Source organism: Gobius niger (assembly GCF_951799975.1).
Source record: "Gobius niger genome assembly, chromosome: 21".
In the NCBI taxonomy this organism is placed as follows: domain Eukaryota; kingdom Metazoa; phylum Chordata; class Actinopteri; order Gobiiformes; family Gobiidae; genus Gobius; species Gobius niger.
The window spans coordinates 21,933,717-21,957,347 of record NC_136872.1 but is presented as its reverse complement, the minus strand read 5'-3'; the positions used below and the strand labels follow the sequence as shown (position 1 = coordinate 21,957,347).

Genomic DNA, 23,631 nt, shown 5'->3' with positions numbered 1-23,631 from the left:
CATTCCTGAGCAGAGTTATGATTTTTTAAAGCATAACCAGCAGAGAGCACTGACATAACAAGAGCTCAGGATATGAACAACACATTATATAGCCACGTGGTAAATGGACAGTCTGCCCCAGGGCGGCTGTGGCTTCAATAACAGCTTGAATAATGACTATGTAGCACTTTGAGGAACTTGTGACACAGGCTTGTAAAGTGCAATACAAGTGTAAGCCATTGTTATTAATGAAGCTACAGTCAAGTTGGGGCTTTGACCAAATCACAGCTTATTATTTTTCATTTATTGATTATTTTACACCCCTGATCTGAGACAAGATGGCATTTTTATCCAGTGAAGATGAAAAGATTTTTGTGCTCAAGTCTTAATTAAGAATGCACTTAATAATATAGTGCCACCCTCAGGCCACCCCAATGATAAAAGTCTGAACACGGCCCTGTTTCTTTATATTCAGAGGAATAATAATGGTTATGCACGTTGTATTACGATTAAGAAGTTGAATGTTTGACTAAAAAGAGGCCGAGAGTTGTTCTTCTTGGGCAACAACAACTACTTCGAACAGTTGCTAATTAAATGAGTAGATTTAAGTGATAGTGAGAGAGAGTGAGGAGGGAAAATAGTCTTTGAATCTGAAAAGGAAACTCGCTAAAGTGGAATAAAACACTGATTGTGGCCAGTGAGTAAATTAGTTAAACCTGGTGTGTCACTGCTTCTGTGGGGGCTCGTTGAACCCGGCCGGGGCGGAGGTGGAGTGGGGGGCGTGGGTGTGGCCCAGGCCCTGGTATCGTCCGCTGGCGCTGGGGGAGGAGGGCATGGAGGTCCCCTGAGGTCCCACTGCTCCTGCTCCTGCGGCGGTGGAGGAGGGCGTGAGAGCGTCCTGGGAGGTGGAGTTGAGGAGGCCCGAGTGCTCCGTGTGCTCGGGACGGGCCACGGAGCCGAAGTACATCTTGTTGGGACGACCCACGAACGTACGGCCTGAGGAAAGGCGAGATAAGACGCTGTTCACATGTTTTGAAGGCGTTAAAGAGTCAATACGGATTCAAACTGGCATTAAAGCTCAGTTTTTTGTAAGATTAACTCATCAAAATTACAAAAATTATAGTATAAAACACATTCAACAGAGGTTTTGGCTGATATTGTGCACATAAACCTCAAAAGTTAAATCTTCTCTCTAAATAAAATGCTGATTACATTTGTGGCAATAAAATGGCATTTAACCCCTTAACTCCCACCTGAACCAAGCACATTTTCTCCAGTTTGGCTTTACCCCAGTCCAAAAGCTTCTGGAAAAAAGCTGTGAAAATAGTAACAAAACTGAGACGAAAACAATGATGGAAATGTGACAAAAAAGTGATGAAAAATTTATGAAAAAGTGGCAAAAATGTCACAAGAAATTGACAAAAAATGACAAAAAATGACAAAAATGTGACAAAAAATGTGACAAAAAAATGACAGAAATGTGACTAAAAATGACCAAAAAAATGACAAAAATGTGACAAAATGCTACAGAAAAATGACAAAAAATTGATAAAAATGTGACAAAAAATTACACAAAAATGTGACGAAAAAGTTATAAAAAAATGTCAAAAAAGTTACAAAAAAATGACAAAAATTTGATAAAAACTGATGAAAAAATGACAAAAATGTGACAAAAAAAGACACAAAAAATGACAAAAATGTGACAAAAAATGACAAAAAAATGACAAAAAAAGACACAAAAAATGACAAAAATGTGACAAAAAATGACAAAAAAATGACAAAAATGTGACAAAAAATGACCAAAAAAATGACAAAAATGTGACAAAATGCTACAGAAAAATGACAAAAATTTGATAAAAAATTGACAAAAAAATAAGAAAAATTTGACAAATAATGACAAAAAAAAGACAAAAATGTGATTAAAAAAATGACCAAAAAATGACAAAAAAATGACCAAAAATGACCAAAAAAATGACAAAAATTGGATAAAAACTGACGAAAAAATGACAAAAATGTGACAAAAAAAGACACAAAAAATGACAAAAATGTGACAAAAAATGACAAAAAAATGACAAAAAAAGACACAAAAAATGACAAAAATGTGACAAAAAATGACAAAAAATTGATAAAAAACGGACGAAAAAATGACTAAAATGTGACAAAAAATGACCAAAAAAATGACAAAAATGTGACAAAATGCTACAGAAAAATGACAAAAATTTGATAAAAATTTGACAAAAAAATAAGAAAAATTTGACAAATAATGACAAAAAAAAGACAAAAATGTGATTTAAAAAATGACGAAAAAATGACAAAGAATTGACAAAAAATGACCAAAAAAATGACAAAAAAGTTACAAAAAAGTTACAAAAATGAGTTGAATACCCACAAAAAAATGTTGGAAAAAAATCTGATGACGTGAGGAAAAAGATCCTCTCGGTTCAGGCGGGAGTTACGAGGTTAAAAGAGCCATTTTAGGACAGACACTCACCGACGTTACGGACTTGCTCCGAGACGTCCGCCCTGATGTCCGAGAAGTCCCACATGGCCATGAAGCTGTCGAAGCACGAGCCCTCCTCCGCCTCCTGGAACCATTATCCAATAAAAAGAAACATTATTTACACAGAACTAAATAACCTAATTAAAGCAGAAGAGAAGTACGAACACTCGCCTGGACGTAAGGCTTGTAGGAGAACGTGTAGTGGTGAGCGATGGCAGCCAGGAACATCTCAATGCAGATGATGAAGTCCTGACAGAAAAACACGGGTCATCTTAACATTCTGAACTGAAAATATGTGTTTTTACTATTTAAATAAGGCACTTTATGCATAAAAATGACCAAAATGTCTATATTTTCAGCTACAAAAATCTAAACAATGGAGCCAGGTTTGAAGTTATGGTTTTATTTTCTTGATATATCAGTTACAAGGATTTTTGGGGTCTCAATATGAGAAAACAGGAAGTAAAGTTAACGTCTCCACAGGTGCTTGTAACTGCCTGTTTAACCACAGTGCTCTCCCAGACAGGAAATGGCCCTTTTTGGATGACAGCCTTTTACCAGTTAGTATTTGTGAATGGAAAAACAAGGAAGCAAAAATGTCATGAAAAATACACCGTAAAAGGAGAGTTTGGTCTTTTTTTACTATGACATTAACCTCTTAACCCCAACCCGAACCGAGCACATTTTCTCCAGTTTGGCTTTACCCAAATCTAAAAGCTTCTAGAAAAAACTAGAGACAAAATGAAATAAAAACGTAGTACAAAAGTGACAACAACGTGACAAAAACGCAAGGAAAAAGATCCATTTAAATGAGTTTTGTTTTCTTAGGTTTCAAATGACATGGCATTACACTGGCCTGTAGGCTGTAAGCTTTTAGATGCTAATGCAAGGCTAGTGCATGTCTATGGTATCAGCTAGCCTGCATTAAAAACAGTCTGACCCGCTCCACAGAGCACCTGAGGCAAATCACTTATAACACCAGACTAACAATGTAAATGTCTGTGTCGATAGAATACTTTTTGTAATATAACGGACCTGCATCACATGAATGATCGCATTTTGAGGGACTATTTTCTAGCAGATCACTCCGCCGCTGCCTAGCTTATACAACCACGAAGCTGATGCTGCTCAAATATAAGTTATTTTAAATGCAAAATGGTTAAAATTATTCTATGGACACAGACATTTATATGGTTAGTCTGGTGTTATAAGTGATTTGCCTCAGGTGCTCTGTGGAGCGGGTCAGACTGTTTTTAATGCAGGCTAGCTGATACCATAGAAATGTGCTAGCCTTGCATTAGCCTAGCGCCACGAAACTCTTCAAACATAAGAACTGCATGAATTACAAAAAAAATATCTCCAGAAATCAGCAACACTCTGGATAACTAGGAAATGAGGCCCTATGTCAAAAATCCTGAAATATCCCTTTAACGGTGTGCATTTTCTCCAGTTCAGCTTTACCCAAATCTAAAAGCTTTCAGCCGACAGGCCAGTGTAATGCCTCATTTGAAAGCTAAGAAAAGAAAACTCATTTAAACTGATCTTTTTCCTTGCGTTTTTGTCACGTTGTTGTCACTTTTTTACCACGTTTGTATTTAATTATGTCTCTGTTTTTTTCTAGAAGCTTTTAGATTTGGGTAAAGCCAAACTGGAGAAAATGTGCTCGGTTCAGGTGGGGGTCAAGAGGTTAATGTCAGAGTAAAGAAAGACCAAACTCTCCTTTTACGGTGTATATTTTATGACATTTTTGCTTCCTTGTTTTTCCATGTTTTTAATGCAGGCTAGCTGATACCATAGAAATGCACTAGCCTTGCACTAGCCTAGCTCCACGAAACTCTTCAAATATAACAACTGCATGAATTACACATAAAAATATCTCCAGAAATCAGCAACACTCTGGATAACTAGGAAATGAGGCCCTATGTCAAAAATCCTGAAACATCCCATTAAGGCGGGGGTTAATACTGACCACTTCGTAACTCCTATTTCCTTATTTACCTGCAGTCCTGTGGCCACGGCCTCCACGCTCTCCCAGTCCCACGTGTGCTTCTCTGAGATCACGCCCACTTTCACCAGGATGGCGATGAAAACGGCCTGCCTGGAATAACAACAGCACGGAGTAACTAATACCGTCATTTCCATCATCTTTGTTTATATTTTAATTACCAGAAGGAGACGAACACGACCAGTTTGACGCATAAGAACTTCCCCACGGGTTTGATGGGGGTCAGCTCCTCCTTCAGGGCGCGGTACAGCAGCACCAGGCAGTACATGGCAAACTGCGGAGCAAAGGACAGGCCAAAACTACAACGTTAAATGAGATTTATATGTTGATCTCTTTTCTTCTCATTTACAATGTACAAAGTTAAACCTTTGACTCATATTTGTTCATATCTGCTTTGTTATGTGCGTGTGAAACAGCTGTTACCAGTTGGGACATGTTGTTGATGATGACCAGGTAGGACCAGGCGTTCCTGAAGCTGAAGTTCGCCTCGTCGTAAACTCCACACAGCTGACAGATCCTGCGGGACACGAGAGCCGAGCAGTTACTCACTCGGCCAGTCGTGAAATGCGATGGAATCCCTATCGTGAGTGGGAGAAAACACTCGCGCCACACAAAAAAAATATGTAAGAATGTGTGAAAGAAGAGGATTCTCACAGAGCGATGATGGTGGTGACAGGTCGGACCACGGTGTACTGCAGCACGCCCAGTTTACACCGGAACAGCAGCACCCTGAGGAGACAACACACAAATACTTCAAACATTGCTCCAAAATATACAACTTTGGCCTGCCGAAACAATTCTGTTGGCCCACCAGAGAGAGACTTACTTTTGGGCTGTGTGTGGCTAATACTAACTCTCTTCCATTCATTCTCAATGGCAATTATGGATGCAGTTCACTTTTTGACCACCAGGGTCAAATTGGGGGCGCTGTTTCACTCCTTTTGCAAAGGTAAAGGGGGGTTTATGCAAAATCGACTTTTTCAAGCTTTACATCATGTTATTATGTCACTCTCTCATTAAAAACATGCCTGAAGTGTTGCCTTGGCACATTCACGTATTTTTGAGTAATCTGTAAAAACTCTGATGGCGGCCATTTTAGGGTTAGGTTTGCCTGAGTCCTCCTAGGAACGCCCCCACCTCCTGGAGACGCCTCCGAGCTTTCATCACCAGCCGAGTAACCAACCACTGCTCCTCAGCAGAACCCCCTCCCCACTGATGCCACAGACAGCGTGTGGAGGGGGCGTGTCTGAAAGGGTCAGAGGTTCTTAAAGAGACAGAGGCCTATTTCAAGACATTCACTACAGCCATTTTGAGAGAACAATTTTATACAAGGCAGTTATTCTAATTTACTGCATTTACAGACCAACAGAAGGTTTCGTCATCATTGTGTGTTATAGACTGGTGCTATGTGATTGAAAAAAGCATAATACCCCCTCTTTAAGGAAACACTGCTGTGGTGTCTTGTTATCAATCAGAGTGTTGTTGCATCAGCTTTCACAGTTTTCCAACTTTTATTGCAAAGGTTGTTAACATCAACAACAGTATATTAAAAAATGACTTATAAAAGAATTGATGCTGAACTGACACTTTCAAAATAATCTAATGTGGCATTTTCATTGAGTGAACGAATGACTGTAGGTTTTACATTTTGCTCTATATTGCTACAATTGCTAGCTGTCGAAAAAAATAAAATTTGCTTTATAAAAAACGTTATAATTTGCAGTTATACGTGTTTCGTGCTTGACATCGCTGTGTTTGGCCCGCGACTCACAGGCACTTTTTCATTTTGGCCCTCGGAGACAAAACGTTTGGGCTCCCCTGCACTAGAGTAAACTAACTAACTAATCTAAAGTCTTGGTGAAACATGGACTTAGCTTTGTCAGACTTAGCTGTGAATTCTGTCGCAAAACCAGTGTAAGAGTGCCCGGTTCCTGCACTCACTCTCCCATGGGCCAGGGCGGGCAGCAGCAGAGGGGCGGCAGGTGCGGCTGCTGCTGTTGGGACTCCAGCATCAGCACGAGGCTCGGGTACTGGTGCCCCAGGAAGTTCAGCAGGAAAACCAGGAAGTTGTAGATGACGAAGGCCTCGTAGCACTCGCGGCAGGTGTCCACGTAGATGGCCAGGCTGGGGTACCTCAGGGCCAGCCACTAAAGACGAGGAGAGACAACACTCAGAACTGGACTCAGAACACGTCTCTAAATACAAATGTTTGCTGTGGTCAGTGTTGGGGAGTAACGGAATATATGTACCATATTTATCAGATCTGGACCTTTATTTTGAAATCCATACCAAAATAAAACAATTTCTGGATATTACTCTTCAACAGCTGCTAGTTTTCAATGTAGGGACGTTAAATTTACACCAGTTACGAATATTATACAAGCGACCTTCTACAACCTTTACTTTTAAGGTCTGGACCTTTATTTTGAAATGTATGCACAAATACGGATAATCTTCAATACCTTCTACATTTTTTACTGTAGTGGCATCAATTTACACGAGTTACCAATTATCACACTAGCAACTTACTACAACCTTTATTTTTTGGATCTGGACATTTATTTCGAAATTTATGTCAAAATGTGATGATTTATGGATATTACTTTGTAATAGCTTCTACAATTATTACTGTATTGGCACTAAATTGGCACCAGTTATTATTATTATACCAGCAACTTACTAGAACCTTTATTTTTTAGGTCTGAGCCTTTATTTTGAAATCCATACCAAAATATATACATTTCTGGACATTACTCTTCAATAGCTTCTACAGTTTTTACTGTAGTGGCACTAAATTTACACCAGTTATCAATTATTATACGAGCAACTTATTACAACCTTTACTTTTAAGGTCTTTATTTTGAAATTTATATCAACAGATATGTTTATAAATGTCAAATATGACAATTTATGGATAATCTTCAATACCTTCTACATTTCTTACTATAGTGGCACCATTTATACCAGTTACCACTCATCATACTAGCAACTTACTACAACCTTATTTTTTAGACATTTATTATGAAATTCACACCAAAATAGGGCGATTTATGGCTGGGAAATGACTTATACAGACAGTATAGAAGTAAACTAAGTTAGCGGGTTAGCCACTACAGGCTGCAGTTTGACTTTCCCAAACTCCTCTGTCGAGTGGGAAGCAAAGTAATGCAGCAATTGTCCAATGGTTCATAAAAAGACTTAACCTGGCTAACGCCAGACTGCTGTGTGCGCTCGAATCATTTCAAACTGCACAGCAGCCTGGGGACTATGGCCGAAATTTTCGCATGGATTTGGGAACCAATCACAGAATGAGGAGGGACGGCAAGATGATGACGCGCTATTCGATATACGGAAGCTTGTAGTTTATTTACCGTGGATCTTACGGATAAAGATGAAAAAGTGTATTCACGGATCCAACATGACAGCAGCAGACGCGAGGGTATTTTTCGATCAAGCTTTAGACCTTGTTCTACAGCGGGGACGTCATACGTCATCTCATACGATGATACGATTGGCTGTGGCCTCGTGCAGACGCATGATAGACATTCGTAACGCCCAATAAACGAATCGTATCGTATGATCGATCGTAAACCACACCTCTCCTACGAGAAAATGAATTGGTGGTCCCCAGACTAAAATCACAAGTGATATTTAGTCTGGTGTTAGCCAGGCTAAAAAAGACTGGTCTTCCAACATAAAAACAAAGATAAGGCTTATCCATGGAGCATCAGACATGCTCCCCGTGTGTGCCATGCTTTTCCAGTGTTCTGATCTGCAGACTGGAGCGGCTGCACAACCCGTTCCCCCTTGTTTCTCTTGTCTAATTCTTGTCTAATTCGTGGTAAACAAATACTTTTATCTGAGTAATGTTGAACCAGTGGCCTCTGTGTGTTTACTCAGTAAAAAAATCAAGAACTTGGGTCACCTCTGCTTCTTACTAGTTTATAACGATTTGTGTTTTTATTCTGAAATTTCGCTCCTGGTTCTGAAAATATGGCCGAAGTCTCCAGTTTAGACTCTGGTGATGCTCCCCCGCATATTTCACTGCCTGACACTTCCGCTCTTGTGTTGATGTGACTCACGCTGTCCAGGCTGTAGATCGGCACCATCCACAGAATCCTACAACAGCCGGAGGAAGGGAAAGTTTTGAAATGAGTGCCTTTAACCTCCTTCATGAGTTTGTCTTGTTTAGTGAACTTCTACCTGATGATGGGCTTCTGCAGCTCCGGCTGGGTGTAGTGGACCATGTGCTGCAGGATGCCCCACAGGGAGATGGGGATGGTCAGGAAAACGAACACTCCGGCGATGAACCACGCTTTATTGTGAGTCCCGACCTAAAGGAAAACAACGTTATTAGTATCATGTAGGGCTTTTGACCACAGTGAATATTTGAATATATTGGGGAACTTCCATGTTAAGAATGATGAAGTGTTATTTTTACAAACCATCATCAGGAAGATGCAAGAATGTGTTGTCTTGGGTTGGCGCTTTGGTTGAGTCTATGGTTTATGTAACAGGGAAGCTGAGACTGAATGTTGATATGAAATGGGGGTGGGATTAAATAAGTTTTCTTCTTCCCACCCCCTTTCAGGCAAAATTGGAGCTTGTTTGCTTTTTTTTAATGTTGAATGAATATTGTTTGTCTTTTAATCTGGACCATGAGTCTGTAATAAAAAGGTATCTATATATCTGGAATATTAAAATGAATAATTTAAACACATCGCTTTGCCCTGAGCAGACTTCAAAAAGGCAGAAGAAAATACTTTCCACTTATTTTCCCCCAATTATCCTCCCATTTTCCCCCACAACCCCCTCCATCAATTTTTTTTCCACTTTTTCTCCCATTTCCCCCTATTTTCCTTTAGAATATTTCACCAAATTTTCCAATTTAGTTTCCTTTTTTTTCTCCCATTCTTTGCCCGTTTTTCCACTTTTCTATTTTATTTTTACAATCCCCCCATGTTTATTCCAACTTTCCCCCCCATTTTTTATATAAGTTGTTCCACTTTTCCCATTTATCTTGACCCCATTTTCTCCATTGTTTTCAACCCGTCCCATTTTCCCCCCTGTTTTTCCAATTTCCGCCCAATTTTTCTACATTTCTTGACATTGGAGATAAACTCCATATTGTAAATTTGCACAAACAGTCATTTTGATATTATCTTGTAGAAAGTACATTGCCCACATCTACCATCAATGACTGCCTGACCCTCTGCTCTGCATCATCCCCGTCTCACCACCACAAAATCCGACTTTTCTTTCACTACATCAGTTAAATAAGCATCTACAAAGTCTGCTCTGTGCACTACCTTGTCTTTCTGCAGCTCCCAGATGCAGAGGGGCAGCACGGCCACGAGGAGCAGGGCGTACAGCACCAGGACCAAGGGCCGAATCCAGCGCCTCCACTGGGCACAGGAGCAGGGCATGGCTGCTTCGGGTTCAGCTTCGACTAAAGGGACTGCTCCTACCTGCAGAGAAAAACACACCCAGGGTAAAGAATAAGAAAACAAAGTTATGCCTAAAGCCTTGTGCGATGATCCTATGGCGATGATGAGCCATATAGAGGTGTTCAAGAGTTGTTTAACCCCTTAACCGAGCACATTTTCTCCAGTTTGGTTTTACCCCAGTCCAAAAGCTTCTGGAAAAAAGCTGTGAAAATAGCAATAAAACTGAGACTAAAACAACGATGGAAATGTGACAAAAAAGTGAGAAAACATCGGCAAAAAAGTGAGGAAAAATTGATGAAAAAGTGGCAAAAATGTCACAAAAATGTCACAAGAAATTGACAAAAATGTGACAAAAAATGACAAAAATGTGACAAAAAAATGACAAAAATAGGACAAAAAAATGGCCAAAATGTGACAAAATGTGACAAAAAACTTACCAAAATTTGATTAAAAAAAATTGACCAAAAAATGACAAAAAATTGACAAAAAATTACAACAATTTGACATAAAAATGACCAAAAAAATCACAAAAATATGACAAAAAATACAAATATTTGATTAAAAAATTGACGAAAAAATGACAAAAATTTGACCAAAAAATTACAAAAATGTGATACAAAAATGACAATAAAATGACAAAAAAGTTACAAAAATGAGTTGAATACCTAACCAAAAAAAAGATGGAAAGAAATCTGATGACGTGAGGAAAAAGATCCTCTCGGTTCAGGCGGGAGTTAAGAGGTTAAAACAAATGGAAAGCTAAGGTTCTCTGTTGAAATGTTTAGACAAAATATTGCAATAATGAAGGAATCCTTTTTTGCTGTGGCCTTCACTCCCAACAAATGACAGTAAATCAAGCTCGACATTTGCGATCCAATTTCCTCTGGTGATGAAGTTGCTCAGGGCGTATTATAACAGTCGATTTCATTAGGAATATGGAGCTATTTTTACATCCTCTCACAGCGAAAGCAAGTCATCTCCGGCCTTTATAAATGTCATAAGCCACTTTATCGTCCGCACATGCTGAGTGTCTTCGTGATGTCCTTCATTCGGGTTTTTGGCAGAAATCCAAAAGGAACATCTCACTAAATGGGCGTCTGCCTTTGACCGTAACAGAGGGGGAGGGAGGAAACGGATGCTCTGCTTCAGCAAAAAGAACATCTACATATCTTACATCATATTTACCAACATAACTAGCCTAATTAACATCGATTGCTGCGATTTACAGATAAGAAGTTAGTATTTTCCATAAGAATTGAGGAATAATTGGAATTCATCCTTACAATCAACATCACTGTCTGGTTTGGTTCACTCACTCTCACCCACCGCAACATGCTCAATAAAACCAAAATCAAAATCAGCAATAAAATCATGGGTCAGGAGCAGGACTCACTCAGCAGCATCTATGACTCGAGAGTTCTGAGGAAAGGAACCCAGATCTCCACAGACTCCTCACACACTCTACACTCTCACTACGCTCTATTGCTGTCAGGGCGCAGGTTCAGGTCCCTCCCTCTGGGGGACAAAGAGGGCGACCTCCACTTTCCTCCCGACCTCCATCCGCCTGGCGCCTGCTGAATAAATGACTGTGTGGACCTTGGTCTATCAAAGGCCCATTATATTGTTTTTTAATGTATTTATTATTGCACATGTTGATTGTGTTGAATGTCTGTGGATGTACTGTTTTTATCGGGCCCGTACTGGCCCTTACTGGCCCGTGAATTTGATTTGAATTTGCTCTCATGGTCCAAAAGATTGCAGATTCCTAACATGTTTTGCTTCTCAAAAGATGAAATTGCCCTTTTACAACCATGGGCTAGGCTCCATCCATCCATTTTCTTCCGCTTTATCCAGGGCCGGGTCGCGGGGGCAGCAGTCTCAGCAGAGATGCCCAGACTTCCCGATCCACACACACCTCCTCCAGCTGTTCTGACCCCGAGGCGACACCAGGCCAGCTCGGAGACATAGTCCCACCAGCGTGTCCTGGGCCTTCCACGAGGCCTTGTCCGACATGCCTGGAACACCTCCCGCGGGAGGCGACCAGGAGGTATCCGGAACAGATCCCCATGCCACTTCAGCTGCTCCTTTTGACATGAAGGAGCAGCGACTCTACTCCGAGCTCCTCACCCGATCTCGAAGGGTGCGCCCTGCCACCCTGCGAAAGAAGCTCATTTGGGCCGCTTGGATCCTTATATCTTTTGGTCATTACCCAGATCTCATGACCATAGGTGAAGGTGGGAACGTAGATCAATCGGTAGTAGCTTTAATACTGGTCTTTCAATAATGCCAGCAAAATATGGCTACCTTCTTAGCACCATGTTCTCTTGCTTTCTTCTACAATTACACAAAAAACATCAAAAATACGTGGCTTTTGTTGTAAAAAAAGAAGAAAAAAATCCTCATAAACCTCGCTGTCAAAAACAAAGCAGGATACAAGAGAAGAAGCTAACTTGTTTTGCTAACCGAGCTAATCAGGCGGGACAACAATCGTGTCTGGAGATAAGGAAGCGTGATTTCCATTGATAAAAATACACAAAAATATGACATTATCACGCCATTATCCTCACTAAGTAACACTACAACGCATAATCTCGTAGTTACAACCCATTTATTGCGTTAAATCTGCCCATAAGCAGATATAATGACATTTCCGTGCTCGTTTTCGATCATATATATTGAATGCACGGACCTCGTTGTAACGGTTGGCCTGGTTTCCGTTTCCAGGCAACGGCGCATCCTCCCCTCCTCGCCTCCCCGCGTCTCCCTTCACCAAAATCGGCCTTTTCTCATGGGTTCGCCCCCCGATGAATCGATGAATGCACCCCTTTCTCTGGTGAAGCTCCGGGCCGGGGTGCAGGCTGTGTGAGGCGGCCGTCCGTGCTTCTCCTCCCCCGCTGGACCGTCTGGAGCTCCTCTGTTTACGCTTCGCACGTCACTCCTCATCATGTGGTACTTTTTTTTTATGCGATTGGATAAATATGGATGTAATGACGTCTGCGTATTGTTTGAGGTGATTACGCATTTACTTCGTCATTTAGGGCTTTGTAGGTTCCAATTTTACTCCTTTGTCGCTAATTAAGCTTTTATCTTCAAGGTTGTGTTTTTATAGCGCCGTCTCCAGCTGCAATGCGCTCATGCCGACGCTAGATGTCACTGTTGCAAGCTTAACCGAGCACATTTTCTCCAGTTCGGCTTTACTCAAATCGAACAGCTTCTCGACTGGAGAGCAACAGTGTAATGCCTCATTTGAAAGCTAAGGCCTACAAAGCTGATCCTAACTTTTTTGTTTTTGCTGGGTTTTTGTCGTTTTCAGCCTTGTTATTTTGACACTTTTTTCAAGAAGCTTCTAGATTTGCGTAAAGCCAAACTGGAGAAAATGTCCTTGGTTAAGAGGTTAGAAAGCAAGCACTTAAAAGCACTATTTGTTGGAAAAAAGACACTGTTATGTTCAAAGAAAACCTAGAATACTCCTATAACTACACATTTTACTTATATTATATATGATTTTACTACAAAAACATATAGCTTTTTCTTTCAAGATAATGTCAAGTTTCACTTTCTTCAATCTGAAACCGTTCCAGGTACTCCCTGCCAAGTTCTTGAGTACTCTCAGGGGTCCTCCTACCCCTGGTTGGAAAACACTGGTCTAAAGGATAATAAATCAAAAGGAGCAGTAGAATTCATACCGCATCCATCCATTTTCTTCCACTTCTCCGGGTCGTGGGGCCATGGGCGCAGATAGCGGGGGGGACGGGGGGGACATGACGTACCCAGATTTTCATTCACCTGGATCCGTCCCCCTCACTTTTATGAAGAAAAATATCTTGCAAGCATTTTGCAATGTGCGAAACAGCGCCTCCCTTGACCATTCACTTTGATATGCGGCGAGAAACGGTATTGCGCTCATGTGTTTGTGTTGACTGGGCTGTGCGTGTGTCAAAATGCGAAACGCGAGCTGTTGGTTTACTTGGTTATCAGACAGTGTAGCCTACGTCAGGACTGCTTTTTCATACGTCATGTGGCATGCTTGGTGAGTGATTAGAAACCGTACCAATACGCATTATTGTCTTGCAATGATGGGCAATTAAGTTTGATAGGTTGTCATGCCTGAGCAGCTTTGTCCCCCCCAGTTTCAAAAACCTATCTGCGCCCCTGCGTGGGGCAGCTGTTGGAGTTGCCCAAATCACATTGAACCAGCCCCTATGGCTCCTCCTGCAGGTGGTGGGTCCACAGCAGGACAGCTTCACGATTCTAACCGGCCCCGACAACAGAGCTCCAGGATCATTCGGGTGCTCAAACCCCTCCACCACATTAGGGTGGCGGTTCCAGGAGGGGATTCATACTTCAAAACACATAAAATTGCTTCTTTGCTGGAAGCATGTTTTAATGAGAAACACTATTTTTAATGTTTATAAAAGTGTCTTTATTAAAATAGCATTTTAAACTTCATTGTTCAATATAAATAGAAAGCATGTAAGACAAAAAATAGAAAAATGTCCTGTGTTTTAGCTCCATGGCTGGTTTGTCCTACATGATCCATTTCATTTAACACACACATACAAAAGATAAATAAAAAAAATACACACAAACATTAAAGTAAAGACTTGATTTTGATCGAAATCCAGGCCCTGAGATTCCTGTGGTTGACTCTTATTGTTCTTGGTGCTTGTACGGCAGACTGGCGGCTCGGTGGACGGGCAGAGAGGTGGATGTGGTGGAATCGGAATAACACCAGCAGCAAAGACACGACTGAGAGACAGAGAGAGACAGAGAGACACAGAGATCAGCTCACACTTCCATATCAGTGACAATGTAAGTTCACTTCACTCTCCCCTTTTTCGTATCTTTGACACTTGACCCTTTATTGCGTCTCCAAACTCAATCCTTGGTCTCCTTAAAAATGTATTATTTCTATATGAAGCAATTTGCAGAGGATTCTAGTTTGTGCTTCTGCCTTGTCATTATCCAAACACAAACCTTTAACCCCTAAACTCCCACCTGAACCGAGCACATTTTCTCCAGTTTGGCTTTACCCCAGTCCAAAAGCTTCTGGAAAAAAGCTGTGAAAGTAGCAAGAAAACTGAGACAAAAAAAATTGTGGAAATGTGACAAAAAAGTGAGAAAACATTGACAAAAAGGTGACGAAAAATTGATGAAAAGGTGGCAAAAATATCACAAAAATGTCACAAGAAATTGACGAAAAATGACAAAAATGTGACCAAAAAAATACAAAAATGTGACAAAAATGTGACAAAAATGTGACAAAAATGTGATAAAAAATGAAAAAAAAATGTGACAAAAAAAATAAAAAAATGTGATTAAAAAGAATTCAAAAATGTGATAAAAAATTGACCAAAAATGTGACGAAAAATGACACAAAAAAAGTTACAGAAATGATGGGGAAAAAAATGATAGAAAAAAAATCTGATGACGTGAGGAAAAAGATCCTCTTGGTTCAGGCGGGAGTTAAGAGGTTAAATAAACATGGTAAAAAGAAAACATTAAAACTACCTTGAAGCAGTTTTTGAATCTCTTGGACACAAAGTAGAGGATGATGGGGTTGATGCAGGAGTTGATGGTGGCCATGTTGATGCTGAGGTAGTCCATCACCAACAAGAAGCTGAAAGAAAACAGTCTGAGTGTAAAACAAACACTGTAAGAGCCGCCGCAGAGTGAGTGTGTTTCCTGTGGACGTACTTGAGCAGATTGCAGCGGTGCGCGTCGTGAGACCTGTAGATGGTTTTCTTGAGCAGACGGCTGAGGTGCAGAGGGAACCAGCACAGCGCGAAGATCAGCACCAAACTGAACACGGCTTTGGCCACTTCTCTGCGCTGAAGCGGGAGGAACAGCTCAGTTAAAGCAGTATGAAAAACGTGTTTACCTTAATAAATCCTTTCTGTAGTCCCTGTGGGGGTAATACAAGAGTTTATTGGATGATCGGAGGGTCTTTCATCTCCCCCTGGTGTCTCTGGCCAGAAAACCATTGTTGCAACTTGTCTGCCACCGGACTGGAGCAAGCAATACACACTAATGGAATCACGAAGAAGAAGCTAACATGCTAACGGGCAAAGCTAACTGCAGGCTAACGTCACTTTAAACAGTATTTACAGCCAAGTTTGAGTGAAAAAAATTATTTCCATTGTATAATTGGATGCACAATATCCCTCTCTCCCTTCGCCTTTCCTGTCAGCGTAGTATTTACTCTCCAAGACAATTAATAAGTAAAAAAATCGTAACTTGCTACGACACCTGCAGTTGCGCTTATGGCCTCTAGGGGGAAGAGTTGCTTAGTACTGCTTTAACCCCTTAACTCCCACCTGAACCGAGCACATTTTCTCCAGTTTGGCTTTACCCCAATCCAAAAGCTTCTAGAAAAAAGGTGGGAAAATAGCAATAAAACAAACTAAAACAACGATGGAAATGTGACAAAAAAGTGAGAAAACTTTGACAAAAAAGTGATGGAAAAAATGACAAAAATGTGACAACTAATATCAAAAAATGAAAAAAAGACCAAAAAAATGACAAAAAATGTGATTTAATGTGTGACAACAACAAAAAAGACAAAAAAATTGATTTAAAAAAATGACCAAAAAAAAGCTACAAAATGAGTTGAACCCCCCCCCCCCCCCCCCCCCCAAAAAAAAAAAAAAAGATGGCGGGAGTTAAGAGGTTAAAAAGGATTAGTCAATTCTCTAATATTTACAATAAGGATTCAATGTTTCTTCATAGATTTATATGTGAAATTGTATCTTAACAGGCCATGTCTTTTTACTAATCAATTATTCAGTAGTTCCCAAAGTGAGGGTCTGAAGAAGAAGATCTTTATTTATAGCACCTTTCACAGACATAGTCACAAAGCACTTTACATGAGAATATTGCACATTCACTCCACACTCTGTAGCTTCAGTTTCCCCTGAGGGAGACTGACAGAAGTGCTGTGACCACCACCATACACACATCATTCATCATTCATCCTGGCCTATTGTACATGTTTTTAGTGGTAGGGGAAACCGGAGTACCTGGAGGAAACCTACACAGACACGGGGAGAACATGCAAACTCCACACAGAAAGGGAATCGAACCCTGGACCTTCGTAAGATGATCTTGAGATATCTGACATTGAATTTGATGTATTTTTGATTGAAAAAAAAAAATATTTAGTGGATTTTTTTTTTAGTGGAAGCCAAATATTAAAATACAGTATCCAAACTAAACCAGACTAAACCCCCGCCTTAAGTGAGCACATTTCCTCCAGTTCGACTTTACCCAAATCTAAAAGCTCATTTGAAAGCTAAGACCCGCAAAGCTGATTTATATGGGTTCCTTTTCCTCGTGTTGTCACTTTTTCATCCCTGTTCACATCATATTTTTGCTGGGTTTCTATTGCGTTTTCGTAGCTTTTTTGTTGCTCTTTTGTTTGCATTTTCATCTTTGTTTTCATCTCTTTTTATTTATTTTTTTTAGCTATTTTGACTCTTAACTCCCACCTGAACCGAACACATTTTCACAGTGGAAATAGCAACAAAACTGAGATGAAAACAATGATGGAAATGTGACAAAAAAGTGAGAAAACATTGACAAAAATGTGCCAAAAGAAATGGACAAAAAATTGACGAAAAATTACAAAAATGTGCCTAAAAAAAGACAAAAAATGACAAAAATGTTTTAAAAATTTGACCAAAAAATGACAAAAAATTGACCAAAAAATTACAAAGATGTCACAAAAAGTGACATTTTTTTTATTTTTTTAATAAAAAATGGACGAAAAAAAAAAAAAGTGATAAAAAATTTACAAAAATTTGATTAAAAAATTTAGGAAAAAATTACAAAGTTACAAAAATGAGTTGACTACCCAATAAAAACATGATGGAAAAAAATCTGATCACGTGAGGAAAAGATCCTCTCGGTTCAGGCGGGAGTTAAGAGGTTAATTTGGGTAATGCCAGACTGGAGAAAATCTGCTTGGTTAAGACGGGGTTAAAGGGAAAACTTTTTCACTTGACTTTCTTTTCACTAATAATAAGCTTATACAAAGAACTAAACAAGCCGTGTACCTGTCTGAGGTGTTCGCTGAGGGAGATGCGCAGCTTCCCCGTCTGCCGCAGCATCTCGCAGGTCATGAGGGTGTAGAACAGCGCGGAGACGAGCAGCGGGACGCAGAAGTAGAAGCCGAACAGCCACCAGTCCTTCACGTCGCTGTAAAACTGGACACGGAAACTCACATGAAAACACTCAGTAGCTCAAAGTAATACGGTAAGTAGAGCTTCTCAGGATCTGTAGTGTCTTGTTGAGAACTTATTACTTTTACTCCGCCAGATTGTAAAAGCCTAACTATGCACACTCTCTGAACTCCATCTTAACCGGGAAGTTAAACGTTTGATAGATGTGTCTCCTCTCGCTCACCGTCATGAAGGCGCTGGACGGCTGGAGCATGCAGGTCTGGATGCTGATGTTCCTGTACTCGAAGCGGACCATGTCGAAGCCCACGGCCTCGGGAACCGCCAGCAGCACGGACAGCAGCCAGATCACCACGATCTCCGCCGCCGTCACCATGGGAACGCCCGTCACCTGCACGCGCGACCAGGACGCCACGGCACGGTACCTGCAAAAAGAATATCAGTGATATCAGTTATCTACATGTGGCAAGGCGGGGTTTACTTTGATTTGACTTTAAATGCCACAACGCCACCTGGAGATTTAACTAAATGCAAACTGACAAAGTAAAAGGCACACAGGTTCGCTATAATGTATAATATCAGGCAGACAATGTTCATATTACAAAGGGTTCTTTATTTTACTAGTTAGCATGTTACTATAAGTTAAGACATCAGTTCATGCCTGTTGATTTCCATTGCAGGGCGGCACAATTAGTTCACCTTTATGCAAGTTCAGTACTAGTTGTCGATAATTTCAGTTTGTTATCCAGTACCAGGTTTTCGTTGCTTCAATTCACAAATCAACTTCGTAGTAGGGATGGGCGATACCACATTTTTTGGAATTGATACGATACCGATACTTTTGGGGTCATTTTTGTTGATACCGATACCGATACTGGTCATTTCATAGGGGAATGTATTTCAATCAATATAAATCTCTCAAACTCGTTATTTTATATAATTAACCGGTCAATTCAAATTATATTACCCTAACTGGTTAATTAAACAATACTAATATGAAATTGAATACATAAACACAATTTTAAATTAATACTTAAATGACAAACAGAACCTAAACCAGAATGATAGGACTGGTTCAGTTCAATCCTTTGCTGTTGGGACTGTTTTGGCTCAGAACAAAGAAATAAATCATCCTTTTGTGTTGATAATTGCTGCCCCGCCTTCTTTTTACATATGCAAATTAGTATCGATACTTTTTGCCCAATATCGATACTTAAAAGCCCTTTGCCCTTTGGTATCGATATATCGATACTTTGGTGTCAATCCGCCAATCCCTACTTCGTAGTCAAACAGTCTGACCCGCTCCACAGAGCACCTGAGGCAAATAACTTATAACACCAGACTAACCATATAAATGTCTGTGTCAATAGAGTAATTTTAACCATTTTGCATTTAAAATAACTTATATTTGAGCAGCATCAGCTTTGTGGTTGTATAAGCTACGCAGCGGCGGAGTGATCTGCTAGAAAATAGTCCCTCAAAATGCAATCATTCATGTGATGCAAGGTCAGTTATATTCCAAAAATTACTCTATGGACACAGACATTTATATGGTTAGTCTGGTGTAATAAGTGATTTGCCTCAGGTGCACTGTGGAGCGGGTCAGACTGTTTTTAATGCAGGCTAGCTGATACCATAGACATGCACTAGCCTTGCACTAGCCTAGCGCCACGAAACTCTTCAAATATAAGAACTGCATGAATTGCAAAAAAAAAAATCTCCAGAAATCAGTAGCACTCTGGATAACTAGGAAATGAGGCCCTATGTCAAAAATCCTGAAATATCCCTTTAAAGGAGCATTACCGCCTCCTACTGTTCCGGAGTAAGGGTCAGCCAATGAGCTTACAAACTACACCCACTACGACGCAACGGCACGAAGCCAATAATAAAAACAAAACATTTACGTGGCAGAGCCTGTCTGTAGGCGATACTGCCACATACAACACAAGTTTGGAAATGGGCTCCTGGTAAACACTTCTGGAAGGAGTGTGTTGACGGTAATGTGTCACCTGTCCACGCTGAGGGCACACAGGTTGAGGACCGTGATCCCGACTGAAGCTTTCTGCAGAAACGGAAACAGCTTACAGAGAAACAGCCCAAAGGAGGAGTCGGCGAACGGCCAGCGCATCCACAAGAGCTGCAAACAAACAGAGAAACACACAGAATGACTCTCAGTATCAGGAGAGAGACGATACATTCTGCAGATCAATATGAGAGGGTTTAGGCTGTGGCCGTTATCAGCGTGGGAAGTGGGTCGTCTCTAGGGCGGTATCTGTGACTGTGAGGTATTTTGAGCTTTTATCAGAGGAACACTCAAGAGACAGAGACATGAGGTGCAACAGAGATTAACAGGTTATATCTAAACTTAAATGTGTCTTATTTCACAACCCTGACCCTTCTCAAATGGAGCTTGCAGACCTACAAAACTCATCTAAACAGATCTTTGTCCTTGTGTTGTTGCCGTAGCTTTTTCATAGCATTTTCTTCTGCTTTATCCGGGGCCGGGTCGCCGGGGCAGCAGTCTCAGCAGAGATGCCCAGACTTCCCGATCCCGCACAACTCCTCCAGCTGTTCTGGGCGGACCCCGAGGCGACACCAGGCCACAGAGACATAGTCCCACCAGCGTGTCCTGGGTCTTCCACGAGGCCTCATCCCAATAGGACATGCCTGGAACACCTCTCAAGGGAGAAGACCAGGAGCCATCCGGAACAGACACCAGAGCTGGCTCCTTTCAGCATGAAGGATCAGCGACTCTACTCCGAGCTCCTTATATATTTCCATTCATAATAAATAGCTCCTGACAGTTAACTACTGTGTTCGTTAGACTGGCCATTTCCCTGTGTGTATTTTATCCCCAGAATGAGAAATGATCTGAGATTTCCTATCTACCGCTGCACTAATTCTCCTCCTGTTTTCACGCAGAGGGGGCGGGGCCTCAGCAAAAGTGCCCGGATGTAGCTCCCATAAACAGGAAGAACCAAAAAAAGCCACTACAACAGACCTTCTCACACAAACATCACCATGTTCTGAGAGTTTGTCCCGTCACTTGCCTTGTAGACGTTGATGGGCACGTCGATGGTGATGTAGATCAAGTCTCCGAGGGCCAGGCTGGCGATGAGCGCGTTGGGCCCGTTCCTCATGCTTTTATTCTGGCAGATGATCCTCAACAGCGTCGCGTTCCCCACGATCCCCACTCCGAAAATCAGGCAGGACAGAACCGTGTTGATGTACTTGAACGCCGTCTTGATGGAGGTCTCCTGCGTGCAGCGCGGCGGCGACATCGGGCGGAATCTCCCGGAGGAGTTCAAATGCACCGGCTTGAGCTTGGGTTTCAGCTTCTCGGCCTCTATCGATTTGTGACTGTCCGGGACCGACTTTGAACTTTCAATCGTTTCCTGCTCCAAAACCGAACTCAACAAGAGGTTTCCGTCGTCGTTTTCTTGCGGTAAATCCGAAAAGGAGTCGTTGAGGCACAGAGTGGGGTCGAAAAGCAAAAATGCAAAGACTAGAAACAAAAAGGAGCGTTTGGAGTTTGAGAAACTGATGGAGTGATGTCTGTTTCCCATGTTAAGGCTGGAGATTGTGGCGAAATATCGAAAGAAGTGTGTTGTGGCAGCAAGTCCAAAGGTTAGGGGTCAACACGCAAACACCTAGACGACTGGAACGCTCATATCTGGGGGGATAAAGAAATATATTCAGAAAAACACACACAGATAAAGGAAAATGCTCATGAAATGTTAAGTTTATGAATTACTCTCTCTTAAATTGCCTTGAAATCCTGCATTATTATGAATTTAAGCCAAGACTTCAAGCCTCCACCTACAACATTTCTATGAATCTATCAAAATATATCCATCTCGTTGAAAGTATGGCCTTGCAGTCAGTGGAAAAACATGAACATTGAATGCTTCAAGTCAAAGGATTCCAAACTTTTCAGACTGAAATCCCCAAAATATTGATGCAAACGATTAGTAAACTCCACACTAAAATGTAAGTAGTGTTTATATATACAGTTTCTAGTCAAATATAATGCTTTTTAATGCCATTTTCAAGCCCAAACATACATTTTTAGGGCACGTACCATTACTTGTTGAACTTAAGCAGCAAAAACAGTCCAACAATGTCAAACCTGTAGAAGTTTACATTTAAAGCTTCTTTATTGATATTAAAGGCCTTAATTTTGACACAACCAGGACTGGGTGCCGATACAGTTTTCCAACCAGTACTTTAAAGCAGTACTAAGTAACTCATGCCCCTAGAGGCCATAAGTGCAACTGCAGGTGTCGTAGCAAGTTGAGATTTTTTAACTTATTAATTGCCCGTGAGAGTAAATACTACACTGACAGAAAAGACAAAGGGATATTGTTCATCCAATTACACAATGGAGATACCGGTAATTTTTTTCACTCAAACTTGGCTGTAAATACTGTTTAAAGTGACGTTTGCCCGCAGTTAGCTTTGCCCGTTAGCCTGCTAGCTTCTTCTATGTGATTCCATTAGTGTGTATTGGTGACTCCGACCTGGTGCAGTGAAGTTGCAATTGTGGTTTTCTGGCCAAAGACACCAGGGGGAGATGAAAGACCCCTCCAATCATCACATTAACACTTGTATTACCCCCAGAGGAACTACGGAAGGATTTATTAAGGTAAACAATTACTTAGTATTGCTTTAACGATACTTGGTTTTTGATACTGATACCTATACGAAAATATTTGTCATCTAGAATGAGAAAGCAGAGCAACAAATGGACAATATCGGGTATATCTCCAATGTCAAGAAATGTGTGAAAAATGGGGAATAATTTGGGAGAAATTGTGGCAAAAGTGAGGAAATATTGAGTTAAAAAAATGGGCAAAAATAGGGGAAAATTTGAAAAATGGAGGGAAAATATTAGTGGAAAAAACTAGGAAAACAAGAAAAAAATGTATAACAAATTGGGGAAAAATGGGCAAACATTGGGCCCTAAGCTACGAAACAATAATACAAGTCCATTATTTTTTTTAATCATCTCCTAAAATCGTGCTGCTTCAGGACCCCGACTTTTGGGAAGCTGCCATAGGTACATAAAAATATAGGGTTTGTAAATAAAGCTTTCAAAATTACACACAAATAATAAACCACCTTAGGAATGTCAAGATTAAAACTATAAGAGACAAAAATCTAGCACATACAATGGTGTAGTGTAAAAGCTGTATCTTACCGTAAGATGTTTCCAAACCAAAACATGGAGACAAAGTGTTGGACTGGCTCAGATGGACCTTCTCTCTCTCTCTCCCTCTCTGACTCCTCCCTCCGTCATCAGCCCCAGATCTCATTCAGATCAGAACAAACTCGTAAACAGCACTTAACAGGTTTTTTTCTAAACTCCTCCTCCTTTGATAATTTTCCACTCGGGGTCAGTAAACTCCGTCATGAAATCCAGACCACAGCCGACGTTTGAAGCTCGTTTATTGAACCCTGTTTGCGACTTAACTTTATTGAAGACGTGCATATAACAGGTTTAGAACAACATGTTGAGGCCTA

At 40.8% G+C, this 23,631-nt stretch overlaps 2 protein-coding genes across 2 annotated transcripts; both read right to left on the bottom strand.

Annotated features, from left to right (window-relative positions):
- Positions 1 to 688: 688 nt before the first annotated feature.
- LOC306980520 (transmembrane protein 184C-like) lies at positions 689 to 12,756 on the bottom strand. The gene is made up of 12 exons (XM_079579949.1): positions 12,621 to 12,756; positions 9,794 to 9,952; positions 8,688 to 8,818; positions 8,567 to 8,603; positions 6,426 to 6,631; positions 5,139 to 5,213; positions 4,908 to 5,001; positions 4,646 to 4,758; positions 4,478 to 4,577; positions 2,651 to 2,728; positions 2,471 to 2,564; positions 689 to 975 (listed from the first exon to the last, which is right to left on the bottom strand). Exons 2-12 carry the CDS (start codon positions 9,908 to 9,910, stop codon positions 704 to 706), a joined length of 1,317 nt encoding a protein of 438 aa, XP_079436075.1. The 5' UTR covers positions 9,911 to 9,952; positions 12,621 to 12,756; the 3' UTR covers positions 689 to 703.
- Positions 12,757 to 14,547: 1,791 nt separating this feature from the next.
- LOC306980565 (endothelin receptor type B-like) lies at positions 14,548 to 21,681 on the bottom strand. The gene is made up of 7 exons (XM_079579999.1): positions 21,159 to 21,681; positions 20,118 to 20,245; positions 18,335 to 18,533; positions 17,986 to 18,135; positions 15,629 to 15,762; positions 15,443 to 15,551; positions 14,548 to 14,680 (listed from the first exon to the last, which is right to left on the bottom strand). Exons 1-7 carry the CDS (start codon positions 21,672 to 21,674, stop codon positions 14,582 to 14,584), a joined length of 1,335 nt encoding a protein of 444 aa, XP_079436125.1. The 5' UTR covers positions 21,675 to 21,681; the 3' UTR covers positions 14,548 to 14,581.
- Between the last annotated feature and the right edge of the window lie 1,950 nt (positions 21,682 to 23,631).

What these genes read in the sequence shown, in the direction of transcription:
- LOC306980520 (XM_079579949.1), bottom strand. Translation starts at nt 9,910, where the DNA reads ATGCCCTGCTCCTGTGCCCAGTGGAGGCGCTGGATTCGGCCCTTGGTC. An exon ending in CTGCAGAAGCCCATCATCAG is followed by an intron (nt 8,604 to 8,687) that starts GTAGAAGTTCAC and finishes CGGCTGTTGTAG; the next exon opens with GATTCTGTGGATGGTGCCGA. An exon ending in GTCACCACCATCATCGCTCT is followed by an intron (nt 5,002 to 5,138) that starts GTGAGAATCCTC and finishes CGTGTCCCGCAG; the next exon opens with GATCTGTCAGCTGTGTGGAG.
- LOC306980565 (XM_079579999.1), bottom strand. Translation starts at nt 21,674, where the DNA reads ATGGGAAACAGACATCACTCCATCAGTTTCTCAAACTCCAAACGCTCC. An exon ending in TGTGCCCTCAGCGTGGACAG is followed by an intron (nt 18,534 to 20,117) that starts GTGACACATTAC and finishes TTCTTTTTGCAG; the next exon opens with GTACCGTGCCGTGGCGTCCT. An exon ending in CGTCCAGCGCCTTCATGACG is followed by an intron (nt 18,136 to 18,334) that starts GTGAGCGAGAGG and finishes TTCCGTGTCCAG; the next exon opens with TTTTACAGCGACGTGAAGGA.